Source organism: Ctenopharyngodon idella, chromosome 9 (genome assembly GCF_019924925.1).
Source record: "Ctenopharyngodon idella isolate HZGC_01 chromosome 9, HZGC01, whole genome shotgun sequence".
NCBI lineage: Eukaryota > Metazoa > Chordata > Actinopteri > Cypriniformes > Xenocyprididae > Ctenopharyngodon > Ctenopharyngodon idella.
In genome coordinates this window covers 9,890,216-9,903,116 of record NC_067228.1, presented here as the reverse complement: position 1 = coordinate 9,903,116, position 12,901 = coordinate 9,890,216, and the positions used below count along the sequence as shown (strand labels likewise).

At 36.4% G+C, this 12,901-nt stretch overlaps 2 protein-coding genes across 2 annotated transcripts in view; one reads left to right on the top strand and one right to left on the bottom strand.

Moving 5' to 3' along the window:
- Positions 1 to 3,922, top strand: part of map2 (microtubule-associated protein 2) — a 114,222-nt gene extending 110,300 nt beyond the window's left edge. Inside the window, 3 exon segments of the mRNA XM_051905741.1 lie at positions 800 to 881; positions 1,868 to 1,980; positions 2,081 to 3,922. Coding sequence (XP_051761701.1) covers positions 800 to 881; positions 1,868 to 1,980; positions 2,081 to 2,296 — 411 coding nt within the window. The 3' untranslated portion in view covers positions 2,297 to 3,922.
- A 1,820-nt stretch (positions 3,923 to 5,742) lies between these two features.
- Positions 5,743 to 12,003, bottom strand: myl1 (myosin, light chain 1, alkali; skeletal, fast). Its single transcript, XM_051906936.1, has 6 exons — positions 11,806 to 12,003; positions 10,447 to 10,474; positions 8,848 to 8,991; positions 8,455 to 8,628; positions 6,379 to 6,456; positions 5,743 to 6,243 (listed from the first exon to the last, which is right to left on the bottom strand). The coding sequence occupies exons 1-6, from the start codon at positions 11,932 to 11,934 to the stop codon at positions 6,215 to 6,217; spliced, it is 582 nt and encodes a 193-aa protein (XP_051762896.1). The 5' UTR covers positions 11,935 to 12,003; the 3' UTR covers positions 5,743 to 6,214.
- Between the last annotated feature and the right edge of the window lie 898 nt (positions 12,004 to 12,901).

Genomic DNA, 12,901 nt, shown 5'->3' with positions numbered 1-12,901 from the left:
TACCTACATGGTCTGCTCACTAGGTTTTGGTTTCTCTGTTCTTTCTGATTGTGCATATTGCCTACTGAAATGTCTTGACCAGTGTTTTCTAAATGTCAGAGCTGGTATGTGCTGAGCCATGTCTGTACTTCAATCAGATTTGCTTTTTCTGCCCCTTGCAGCAGCAGCGGTCAGTCATTGTGAGTGACTATTACAACACAGTTATAATGACCACATTGTGTAGAGCATGGCACTAGCAACGCTAAGGTCATGGGTTTGATTCCCACAAAATATTACTTATGATGTCTGTTTAGTTAAGGTTGGAATATTTCTTAACTTTCTGGAACTTTAATGCAGAAATGAGCATATGTATTCTGTACTATGTGTTCTGACATACTACTCTGAACTAGCTAAATTTCTTTTATTTGTATAGGACACAAGGTCTAAATCTCCTTTTTAGTATTTGATGATTCAGTACATGGGTACTCCAGAATCTACCCACCCCAATATTGACTTCGCCATGAATTTCTAAACATCTGATTCAGTGATCTGATGGTGTATGTGATATTCATTGCAGTTGTTGGATTTCTTAATGTTGTGACATCTTCAGCATATTGATCAGTTCTTCTTGATTTGCAGCTCAGCTAACATGCGTTTAGTTTGTGAAGATAGTTGAACTCATCGATTGTTGCTATTTTTTAGGCAAAGCTCTCTTTTTTTAACATTGCAGATTCATTCGTGAAGAACTGGGGTGAATCCTTGCCTTTGTTATCCTATTTGTGTTTTATTTTTTGTACTCAACATCTGGTGTTTCTTACAGGTTCACATTCAATCTAAGAAGATTGATCTTAGTCATGTGACCTCCAAGTGTGGATCATTGGACAACATCCGCCACAGGCCAGGTGAGCATGCTAATGAATTCTGGAAATTTTTGCCACAGATTGGAAATTTGCAATGTCATGGTACAGATTGGGTTTAAAGCATGCAACGCCTGAGTTAGGCTATTGGATGATATAACAGCGCCATCTTGTGGTTATATTTTAATCTCCTCCTTTGCCAAACCCATTTAAAAGGATTTTGCCATTTCAGATTATTCTTTTATACAAAAGGCAAAATTTTATGCTATAAGAATCTTCAATGAACAGTTCACAGTGATCACATCTGTATTTTTAAGAACAGATATTTTATGTTCACATTTTATATGAAAAGCTGTTGAAAAGTTTGGGGTCAGTGTTTTTTTTATTATTATTTTTTTTTATTAATACTTTTATTCAACAAGAATGCATAAAATTGATCAAAAGTGGCATTAAAGATGTTTATAATGTTATGAAAGATTAGAAATAAATGCAGTTCTTTTTCCATTCATTAAAGAAACCACAAAAAATATTAAGTAGCACAACTGTTTTCCTGTTTTCAAGATTGATAATAATAATAAATGTTTCTTAACCACTAATTCAGCATATTAAAATGATTTCTGAAGGATCATGTGACACTGAAGGCTGGAGTAATGGCTGCTGAAAATTCAGCTTTGCATCACAGGAATAAATTACATTTTAAAATATATTCAAATAGAAAACACATTATTTTAAAATTGTAATAATGTTTCACAATATTTGTTTTTACTATATTTTTAATCAAATAAATGCAGCTTTGGTGAGCATAAGAGACTTAAAAAAAACCCATATAAAAATGTAAAAAAAAAAAAAAAAATTAAAAAAAACTTACTACCCCAAAACTTTTGAACAGTAGAGTAAATTTTTAGATTCTAAAAATTCTTTTTTTTTTTTTTTTAGTTCTGTGAAAAAAAAAAAAAAAAAAAAAAAGATTGCACCAGCAGAGAATTGTGAAATTAATTATATCTTTTTTTATGACTCTGTCTGTGTATCAGGAGGTGGTCATGTGCGCATTGAGAGTGTGAAGCTGGACTTCAGAGAAAAAGCCCATGCCAAGGTAGGCTCACTGGACAATGCCCACCATACACCTGGAGGAGGCCATGTACAGGTGAGTGCACAAACGCTGCTCTTTTTACTTATCAATCCCACATCATACATGAGGATGAGCTAAGTGACAATCACCGACTTCCTGTTTCCTATTTTCTAAGATTGAAAGCCATAAGCTGTTGTTCCGTGACACGGCCAAAGCACGCGTGGATCACGGGGCGGAGATTGTGATCGAGGCGCTCGGGCTGTCAGGCGGGACCTCCCCTCACCGGCACAGCCACATGTCCTCGTCCGGAAGCATCAACATGCTGGAGTCGCCGCAGCTGGCCACGCTGGCCGACGATGTGACCGCCGCCCTGGCCAAACAAGGCTTGTGAATCCGAAATATCTCCGTTCAACTTCCCTCCACTCAATCTACAATAGTCCCCTTCAGTGGTGTCACGGTTGACCCTTCCTCCCTCTGGTATTTATGGAAGACATCAGATTTCACTTCCCATCTGGAAAAAAAAAAGCATTTGATCTGTTTTTTTTTTTTTTTTTTTGTCAATTTTAATGAATAACAACTTGTTAGAGCTAGAGAGGTACCAGTGCTTTTTATTACCCATGTTACATGTGACTTTTTATGATTGTGTACAGATAGTGGCCTCAACTGCGGGTTTAGGGTCAGTATCAGGTGTGTTGCGTAAAAGTCGGTCGAAAAGAATTTTTATACACGGGAATGTGGCGCGACGATCCCATGCTGCACGTGTTATTTTGCCCATTCAGTGCATGGACTCTAAAACATCTCAACTGCGAGTCACGTACGATCAAACACAATATACACTATAAGGGAATATATTTATAAATATACCCAGATCATCATCTCATGCTCAGTTGAAAAAAAGAAACAATTACTCCTTCAATAACTTATTCCTGTACAATTGCATTAAAAAAAAACAAAAAAAACTAGATAGTATGACGAGCATGTATTCTAGTACACAAAAGAGGCTATTTTCTATTTCAAGGGATTTTAGTAAGTTATTTGCTGAAACATTGAATAAAATGAACACATCATGTTTTGTAGATACTAGCGACGATGTTTAGTTTGTACATTGTTTCAGATGACCGCACCCCTGCCTTCGCTGCCGTTACAAAACCGTTGCTTCCGTGGATCTTTGTCAGTACACAGTTTAAGCAGATTTGTGCTTTAACTTACGGTGTGATCACATTAGCGATATTGAAGAAGTCATTTTCAGATTTCTTTCAGAAGTCACTGTCAGCATGGTGAATTCGCCGTGACCAGCTACAACTTGAGCGAATTCTGCTTGGGGAACTTTTTCGCCCTCATGCGAAACTCCCAAACACGCAGAATCCTATTGAAATTTCGCCTGCGAAATTTTGCTGAGCAACAGTAAATGTGTTCACACCTCTACACAAACAAGTATATTACAATATTACATTTACGCAAAAACAATCGAGGGCTCCGGTTATACATGAATCATGTAAGATCTACTCAATCTGCTGTCTTGACGTGTCAGCCACATACCGCCATCTTTCAGAGTCGAGAAGGGGACGGATCCATCTGAGCAAGATATGGGTGGTTCTGCGGCCCTCATTTTATTCTTAAACGTAGGGAGCAGCTCCTCGGGACTCTGTCTGTGATTTAGGCCCTGTGTTCGTCTGCTGATTCCTGCTTGGATGCTTAGTTTTCTTTCTTAGGACGTGGAAAAAGAAACACAAAAATCAAAACTCCGCTTGCATCTGTTTGAACACAGTACACCAGTATATTTTTTCTCGTCATTTGTGGTTCTCCCCTGCCTCTTTTCCTCTAGAACAGCTGTCATTCGTAGGCTTCTGTGTTTTCTCGGCCCCCCTGAGCTTTACCCACCCTTTCCTTGATTCCCTCTGCTGCTGTAAATGTATTTAAAAGGTCACATAGATGTACGCAGTTTTTCTCCTGTTGGTATGATGCGGATTATAAATGCCCTTAACAGTTATGACAATAAAAAAATGAACAAAACGTTTTTGTGATCTGTTTTTTTCTGACTTTGTGAAATGACTTATGACTGTGGTATTATTGCCTCCTTAAAGGTTTAAAAAAAGTAATAAGCGATGAGAGGCTGTACGTTATAGTGATTTTACAAAGGGTACATGGAAATCTATTGGTTGATTTCAAAGTGTCCAGGACAAAATTCTACATGTGGGGTGTATAAAGTAGGGTATACCATTTCACCATAACTCTATCGTTCATCAGTCTCACTGTAAGCTTAAAGGGTTAGTTCACCCAAAAATTTCTGTCATTAATTAATTACTCATTAATTACTCATGTCGTTCCACACCCGTAAGTCCTTTGTTCATCTTGGGAACACAAATTAAGATATTTTTGATGAAATCCGAGAGTTTTTTTTTATCCCTCATAGAAAGCAATTTAACCACCACTTTCAAGGTCCAGAAAGGTACTAAAGACATTGTTACTTTTTGTGTACAAAAACAAAAATAACAACTTTATTCAACAATATCCTCTCTTCTTTGTCATTCTCCTATGTTGTTTACGTTCAGCGCTTCCAGGTTATTGTCAGAACGCCGACTCATTATTGGCCGGCTCCTGCGTCAGCTAAATTGCTGTCTATGGGGGATAAAAAAAAAAACCTCTCGGATTTCATCAAGAACATCTTACGTCTATATCTATAACGTCTTACGGGTTTGGAATGACATGAGTGTAGTAATTAATGACAGAAATTTCATTTTTGGGTGATCTAACCCTTTAATTGGCATTTTACAGCAGCTTCAAATGTGCCTTGTTCAATCAGAATTTAGAGTCAGAACTTTTCATTATGAATAATTTGTTCTGAAGGGTTCATACAGTAATTTGAACTCAGTGTTTACAGATAATTTTCATTAGTATGTCTGGTAAAATTAGTCAATATTTAAAAACTTTTTAACAACAGTTTTTCAACAGTTAAATACAGTTACAGTAAAAAAATCTCTCCACTTCAGTTGTCTCAGGTCGTTCGCACTTGTTTTTATGGAACCCATTCAATATGACTATATTGAATATTATTATTATTATTATCTAGTCATATTGAAACATTAATATATAGTTTTTTTTATTTTAAATTATACTTATTAAAACAATAAGGAAATATATTACTGTAATAATAATACCATTGTACTGTAAAATAAAACAAAAAAATCTAATAACAATAATTTTACACAAGAACAGTAAAATTACCGTACCAATATTTATAGCGCTCTTAATTTCTTTGCTTTCATCAGTGTTAAACCAAAACTTTTATTTTAGCAGAATCTCACAGGGAAACCAAAAGCTTCTCATTTGTTGACAACAGATTTTTCATTTTCAAAAGCAGGTCACAAAGTTTAAATCCCAGTTGTCTTTGAATTTTACCAGACATTGTACCTTAATCTAGATGAATGAAAACAGTCTAGGCTCCGTCTAGTCTTTCACTGGATATTTATTTACCAGTTATTCTGGTTATCTTAATGATAACTTAAAGTCAACATGATGTCACCCCATTTACTTTCTTGATACTCTTATTGAGAACTACCTTCCCATTTTTCCTAATCCAATCCATTCCAGATAGATAAAATCGACCAAGTCCCCAGTTTTTCTTGTTGAATATCTTCTTTCACTCTGAATTAAAACAGATTATGGAAGTAAAATAGATTGTGAATACAGTTTCATGTTGACTTTAAATACCCAAATATTGAGCTAAAGTTTACTACTGCTATAATCAGTCATGTTTACCTACCTGTTCCACTTACCTATCACTAGCCTTTCTGCCTTGTGCTCTGAATATGAGAACATTAATCACAACAAGGCTAATACTTTGTGAAAAGTTTATTATGAGAATTGACAGAGGCGAAAAATAAATTAAGACTCTGGGGAAAGGGGGAAGGAGGTTTTGCAGCCAGTCCATTAATGGCAGTATATTTAGCACCTTTGACTTTGCGATCCAGACAGTGAGGGGTCAAGGGGGTGGTTTATATTTTTGTGTAATCATGAAGCCCCCCCCACACCCACACCCCGCCCCTCACAGTCGTTCCGCTATGGAGAGGCTTGTCCCGACACGAACATCACCAAGAAAATTAGCTGGAAAAAATATGAATGGATTCCAAGCATGGACAAAAGAAATAGGTTTCAAGTGGAAAAAAATAGGAAACAAATAACAAAATAATTGTTTATGACTAACATCCCGTGTCCCTCTTATCCGTTTCTGAGTTGGTTTTTGGAAACATTGTGAGGATGTCCCGACATCATGGAATCTGGAGAAATGCTTCAGCTTCTTTACAACTTCTTACACAGACATGATGTGTTTGACGAAAGCTGTTCAGAATGGAGAGATTGATAAAATGTCCATGTAAGAATTACAGGACAACAAACAAGGATTATTTCTATAAATCGGTCAGTCATTATTGAATTTTTACTGTGCAATGAAACAATGAAAGGATCTGAACTGACCCTCATAGTTCACACAGCCATTTTCATCCTCCTGGCCTTGCATAAGAGCATCGATCTCAGCTTCAGTCATTTTCTCACCTGCAGAGAAAGTGAGGAGAAAAGGTTGGTCAAGTCATTAAACAGGCTGAAAGACAGATGCTCGTCATTAAAATGCATTTAAACTTAAATGTAGGCTATGTTTAGAGTCTCAAGTAGCAATGAGCTGTATGTTACTGTATGATATTTTGATAAAACAAGTCAATTTTATTACGGAACTCAATAAATGTCCATTTGATGCTCTTTAATGTGTTGTGACAGATCACCGCAGCTGTCTTAATTCAAACGGTCGATTATCTTTTTCCTCTTTACTGCTAGTTTAGCATGAAAAAAAATAAGGTATGCTGAAAGATACAGTACAACTTACTGAAACGTATCATATCTCCTGTAATCGGCCAATCAGTGTTTCAAACACGGGAAGATATCAAGAAAACAGCTTGTGAACAACATGTCACGCAACGTTTACCTCAGAAAAAGTCAGTTCAAGTTTATTGCACATTAGTAAGCTAAAAAAAAAAGTTTAGGGAAGTGCATATCGCTAAAATCTTAAATATATTATTAATATATGAATTTATATATTTTAGATGCTTTATTTTTTATCTTTTAATAACTTAATGTAGGCTATGTTTTAATACATCTAATTCTGTCTAAAAATTGTTGGAATTCTTTAGAGGCAATTTTCCCTAAATGTTTTTATGACAGACACCATTTCAATTACAGTATATCTTGACAACAGGTTTGATTAGTAGAAACATAATAATATGAGATATATCAACTAGGGGGCCTCAGCAGACCACCAAGGTGGCAACAGGATGACTTAAAGGATTAGTTCACTTCAGAATTAATATTTACTGATATTTTACTCACCCCAATGTCATCCAAGATGTTTATGTCTTTCTTTCTTCAGTCAAAAAGAAATTAAGGTTTTTGAGGAAAACATTTCAGGATTTTTCTCCATATAGTGGATTCACCAGGGTACAACGGGTGGAAGGTCCAAATCGCAGTTTCAGTGCAGCTTCAAAGGGCTCTACACGATCCCAGACGAGAAATAAGGGTCTTGTCTAGCAAAACAATCTGTCATTTTCTAAAAAAAATAAAAATGATATACTTTTTAACCACAAATGCTCACACGTGACGTAGGTGGAAGTACCACGGTAGAGCTAAAAACTCCATCTCATTTTCTCTTAAAAACTTCAAAATCATCCGACATCATTGTTTTAACTTTCTTGTAAAAGGCGTTTGACTTCGTCTTTGCACGTTCACTTTGTAGACACTGGATTGGTTCTTCCGCCTACCGATCACGTCATGCGTGACCTTTCCAAAGTGATTACATAATGTGTGGCGCATCGCAGAGCTAGTGCAAGATGAGCATTTGAAGTTAAAAAGTATATTAATTTTATTTTTTTAGAAAATGACCGATCGTTTTACTAGATAAGACGCTTATTCCTCTTCTGGGATCACGTAGAGCCCTTTGAAGCTGCACTGAAACTGCAATTTGGACCTTCAACCCATTGATCCCTGGTGAAGTCCACTATATGGAGAAAAATCCTGGAATGTTTCCCTCAAAAATCTTAATTTCTTTTCAACTGAAGAAAGAAAGGCATGAACGTCTTGGATGACATGGGGGTGAGTAAATTATCAGGAAATTTTAATTCTGAAGTGAACTAATCCTTTAAAATTATTTTAAATATATATAAAACTTAAGATGTAAACTGAAATCATATTTCTTTTTACCCCCTTAATGACTATTATTTTTAATCGAAGAACAAAACAATAGTCACTGCTTTTAAAATTAAAGCAGATAAAGAGAAAATATCTTAGCCAATATGAGGGGGTCAAAATATTTGAGACCAACTGATATATATAATTACAAAGCAGAGGCTTTGCTTTTACATTCAGTTCATTCAATGTTTCAAGGTAAAAATAAAAAAAAAGACTCAAAAAAGCAGGTCATCGCATTTGTTGTTTCAAAAGAATCCACTTTCATTATTGATGTGAATATGGACTTGCAGTAGTAATCCCAACATTTTGTCCACTTACCCAGTGTTGACAAGACGATACGCAGCTCAGCACCCATTACTGTTCCGTTGCCCTCCTTATCGAATACACGGAGACCCTCAACGTAGTCTTCATATGTTGCCTTGTTTGGGCTGTTGACCACAAACTGCAGCATGGGCAGGAAACCCTCAAAGTCGACTCTCTTGTTTGCCATGTCTGTAAACAGGGTCATAAGTGAATGGAGGGGTCATAGAGGGCAGATGTAGTGAAACATAAAGCACTGCACCTGTCACGACACCAACCTTCTGCCAATTACAGTTAGACAAACAGGCAACTGAAATATGTCAGGGTGAAAGCTCCTGACAGTGCTAATGTTGAGGTACTTTCAGAGTAGCTAATTAAAAGGGAAAAAAGTGAAAAAAAAAATCCACTTACCATCAGCGGTGGGGTTGCCCAGGATCTTTGAAACCTCTTTGTTGGTTGGGTTCTGTCCCAGTGCACGCATGATATCTGCAATCTGGTTGTAGGCTACTTTGTTGTCACCAACTCTGTCGAAAAGTCCGAAGGCCTCCTTGTAATCTGGAATTGTGGAGAGATTATTTTAGTTAAAGGTGAAGTGTGTCATTTCTGCACACACTAGTTTCAAACAAGTTTCCTGAACACACCCATGTCTGCGATTGGTTGATCAAACAGATGGTCCCGCCCACAAATCACACCATTGGTTGAGGCAATTATGCTGTAATGCTGTGCTATCCACCTTATTTTTAACAGTCATGGACAATTTTTAACTTGACTGTGCATTACTGGTGTGCGTCTTGAGACAAAACAATGGCTCTGACACATTTTAAGATATGTCAGTATAAGTTGCTTTCAGTTAAAACATCTTAAATATGCATTTTTAGTCATTTTAGTCTGTGAAACCAGGGGTAAATATCTGTTAAACATTAAACTTTATGTAACTTTTGCCTATTTTTAATAAGACTTTCTTACTATTCTGCCCCAACAAAAGCAAAACTCATTAACTTAGACATTGGAAGTGAGAGAAATGGCTTTTTGATTGATTTGATATCACTTTTCACACTCATTTTTCTCTAAATCTGTGCATATTAAGACAAAGTTGTCTGCCATGGGTTGAATTATAGTCTAAGAGACTCAGTTTTGCTTATAACCTTTTTTTTTTTTTTAAATAAAATGTACAGTTGCAATTGTAGGCATCTACAGTGAGGATGATTATCAAAATGATGCATTTTATTTGGATCTCTCAAACAAACAGGTGTTCACAAAACACGAGGTTCTCTTTTTAATAATTACTACCTTTACATTTGGGGTTTCTTAGTAAAATCTGCTAAATTAAACTAAAGATGAGCAGACTGAGTAATAATTAGTGCTCAGTATTTCTATGGGCATCATGGCTATTGGCTCACTGGAATATGATCTGCTAAAAGATTAATAGCTTCATGTGATTTCCGCACAAAGCCAGCTGCCACCAACGACGTGACAGGAGCAGGGGGAGACATTCAAAGAGTCGACTTGGAATTGATATGCTCTCCCAAGAATATAACTCCCTCCATATAAAGGCAGTATACCATGTGAGGCCAGAATGCTGACTGCAGTGTAACTCACACCCAGGCTGCTGAAAGCTGCCCCACACTGAGCAACGGCCACATTCTTCCACGTAAAACGCAGCACTGGACAATGGTGCAAATTAACTGTGAAGTTGCATTAAATTGCTTGACCTTTATGTCACAATAGAAGTAAATCCCAGAACACTTTGGGAATTTGACATAGGCCGCTTACTTCAAACCACTTAAAATGTGTCTAAGATTTGGAATTAATATTGCTGGTGCAATTAAATTCCTGCAGATTATAATTAGTTGAATTGAAATAGGATATTTGATATCTAATTATCCTTATGCAGGATTTTTCCCTATTATATTTGTCATTATTTTAAGCACCACACTCCATGTAACCTCATACATATGTGTGAGCAATTTAATTTATTAAAAAAAAAAAAAAAAAAAAAAAAGATCTCACCTTCCAACTGGTCCTGGCTGAAATCGAGCTGCAGGAAAACAGAGGTACATTTTACTCTATACCATAAAACATTAACAAACATAATATAATATGCAGATCAGTACATTCACATATATGGATCAAACTTTCATGACAGCTGCATTTGAATCTGTTTTACATTACATAGTGTGGTTATGTAAAATAAATGTATTATTAAAGCTATTATAAAGTCTTACCCAACCTTAATGCAGACATTTTCTTATATAACCAATATGAGGAAATTAGAGGTACATTTTATTCTATTCAATTCCGGAATATTTGCATACTTAATGTATTGACTAAATGACATCAATTTTGTGTTCTGTATATGTACAGTATGAAACAAACCAGTTAGTTAAATCAGTTCAAACACAATAATAGACTTTAGTTTAGGTTAAATTGGATCTGTTTTAATATATTTTAATTTTTATTGTATAATATCATTATAATCATATAAATATCAAAGGAAAATAAGATATATTGAGAAAATGGTAAATATCAGGGCAGTCAGAGTAATGGTTGAAGCAAAACACATTTGTAATCAGTGATGCAAATTTCCACTACATAAATCAGGGAGACTATGTGCATGGCCTGAAGATGTGGAATGATTTTTAAGACCTGAGAAAATCCATCACATCTCTAACACCGCTATGACAGGTGAGTCATTCACAAACAGCTGCTTTAATAGAAAACTGAAGAGTGAGAGCCCAAGATCTTGGCATGCTTAATTTAGTCACTCAGCTGCTTACAGAACATTAAGGAGCTCCATGTTTGGCCATGTGAACCTTCTCTACATTTGGCTATCTGGGCCAATCAAAAAAGGGGTGTGACATTTGATTGTAGTTATGCAGGAAAAAACAACATATCCGGAACTATCCGTGGTGCTGAATCCACCAAAAATACATATTTCCAGCGATCATCAGGGCAACAGAGCAAACTTAGGCAACTGCTTATAATGACTTAATCCATTAGCATATGTATATTCAAATATATGGATCAAACTTTCATGAAGGTGTAGTATATGTGTAATGCAACCTTCAGCCAGGCATTTTCATAAATAAGCAAAACGACACTGGAGGCTATAAACATATTATGTACTTCTTGCTTCATTAAAAGCAAATGCATGTAAATAATAACAGAACATTATTCTGTGGGTGGAAAATATGTATTGACCAATCAGCATTTCATTTAAAAATGTCGGATTTGTAATTTAGTTTAAAAAAACATGCTATAACAAACTGCATACTTCAATATCAGCTATCACTTCAAATAAAGTCTGAACAATGCAATGAACTTTTTACTGAAAATCTGTATGTTTGTTATCACAGGAATGGTCGTTACCTTCACACCGGACAGATCTACTGCGGCGGGCTTAGGTGGGGCCTCAGGTGCGGCTGCGGGAGCGGGGGCAGGTGCAGGCTCTGCCTTCTTGGGGGGTTCGGGCTTCTTAGCGTCCTTCTTGGGTGCCATTTTTTTAGTCTATTTGTCCGCCGGGAAGGAAGTCAACACAGGGAGTGGACCACAGCTTGGAGGAAACTCAGCATTCTCAAGGTAAGTATAGATGTTTATATAGGCGTATAATTTACTTCAGAGTTGATGTCAGACTGATGCACAAGCGGATTGGGTCGTTGGCCACAGAGGGGAGGGCTCGCGCGCCCAAATGGAGAAGGGGGCGAAGCGCGGTGATGGCAAAGGGTCGTAAATCTCATTTCAACTTAAGGGGGAGACAACAACCCGCGAATTTTCTTGAGAAATTAGGAGGGCTCGTGCGGAGTATATATGTACAAGTACCGCGACCGCCGTTTCTTTTGTAGTAGTGTACCTATGGAGGTATGTAAATGTGACACTAGAAAGTGTAAAAAAAAAATAAATAAAAAAAATCGCGATCGCCTGAGGATGTTAACCATACCGCCAGCGAGACACGCCAGCAATCGGGCGAAAGTTTATTGACAAAACACTGTCATCATTAGTATCTTTATTACATGTTTAAAAAATGATATATAATATTCTAATCACATTTAAGTGTTACAAATATATACAGAAATGAAACTTTTTGTAGTGTAGCTTCATACTTGGTCTACGCCTAGATTAATAATGGCAACATCAATATTTTTGACTAAATGCTTACATCCTCACAATAATGTTTCAAAGAATGGGGAATGTCACCAGCTGATGGCTAAAAATACCAGGACAGGTGGCTAGAATGCGACCATTTTCTCCAAAATAAATGAAAGTCTGCTGGTATGTGTCACTTCAGTGAAAGTGACATGACAAAACACAAAAAAAGGTGCTAAGCATCAATTCTCAACTAACGTAAATGATCTAAAATTTTGATGAGTGAATGTAAGTTGGCTACTTTGTTGAAGTTAAAAATGAGAGAAATAATAATAATAAGATACAGAACATGTAAGTTTTGTTTATTTAACTTTTCTCAGTT

Coding starts and splice junctions, on each gene's coding strand:
- myl1 (XM_051906936.1), bottom strand. CDS start 11,934: ATGGCACCCAAGAAGGACGCTAAGAAGCCCGAACCCCCCAAGAAGGCA. Junction 10,475..11,805: donor TAGATCTGTCCGGTGTGAAG/GTAACGACCATT, acceptor GTTTTCCTGCAG/CTCGATTTCAGCCAGGACCA. Junction 8,629..8,847: donor GGGCAACCCCACCGCTGATG/GTAAGTGGATTT, acceptor CCCTGTTTACAG/ACATGGCAAACAAGAGAGTC.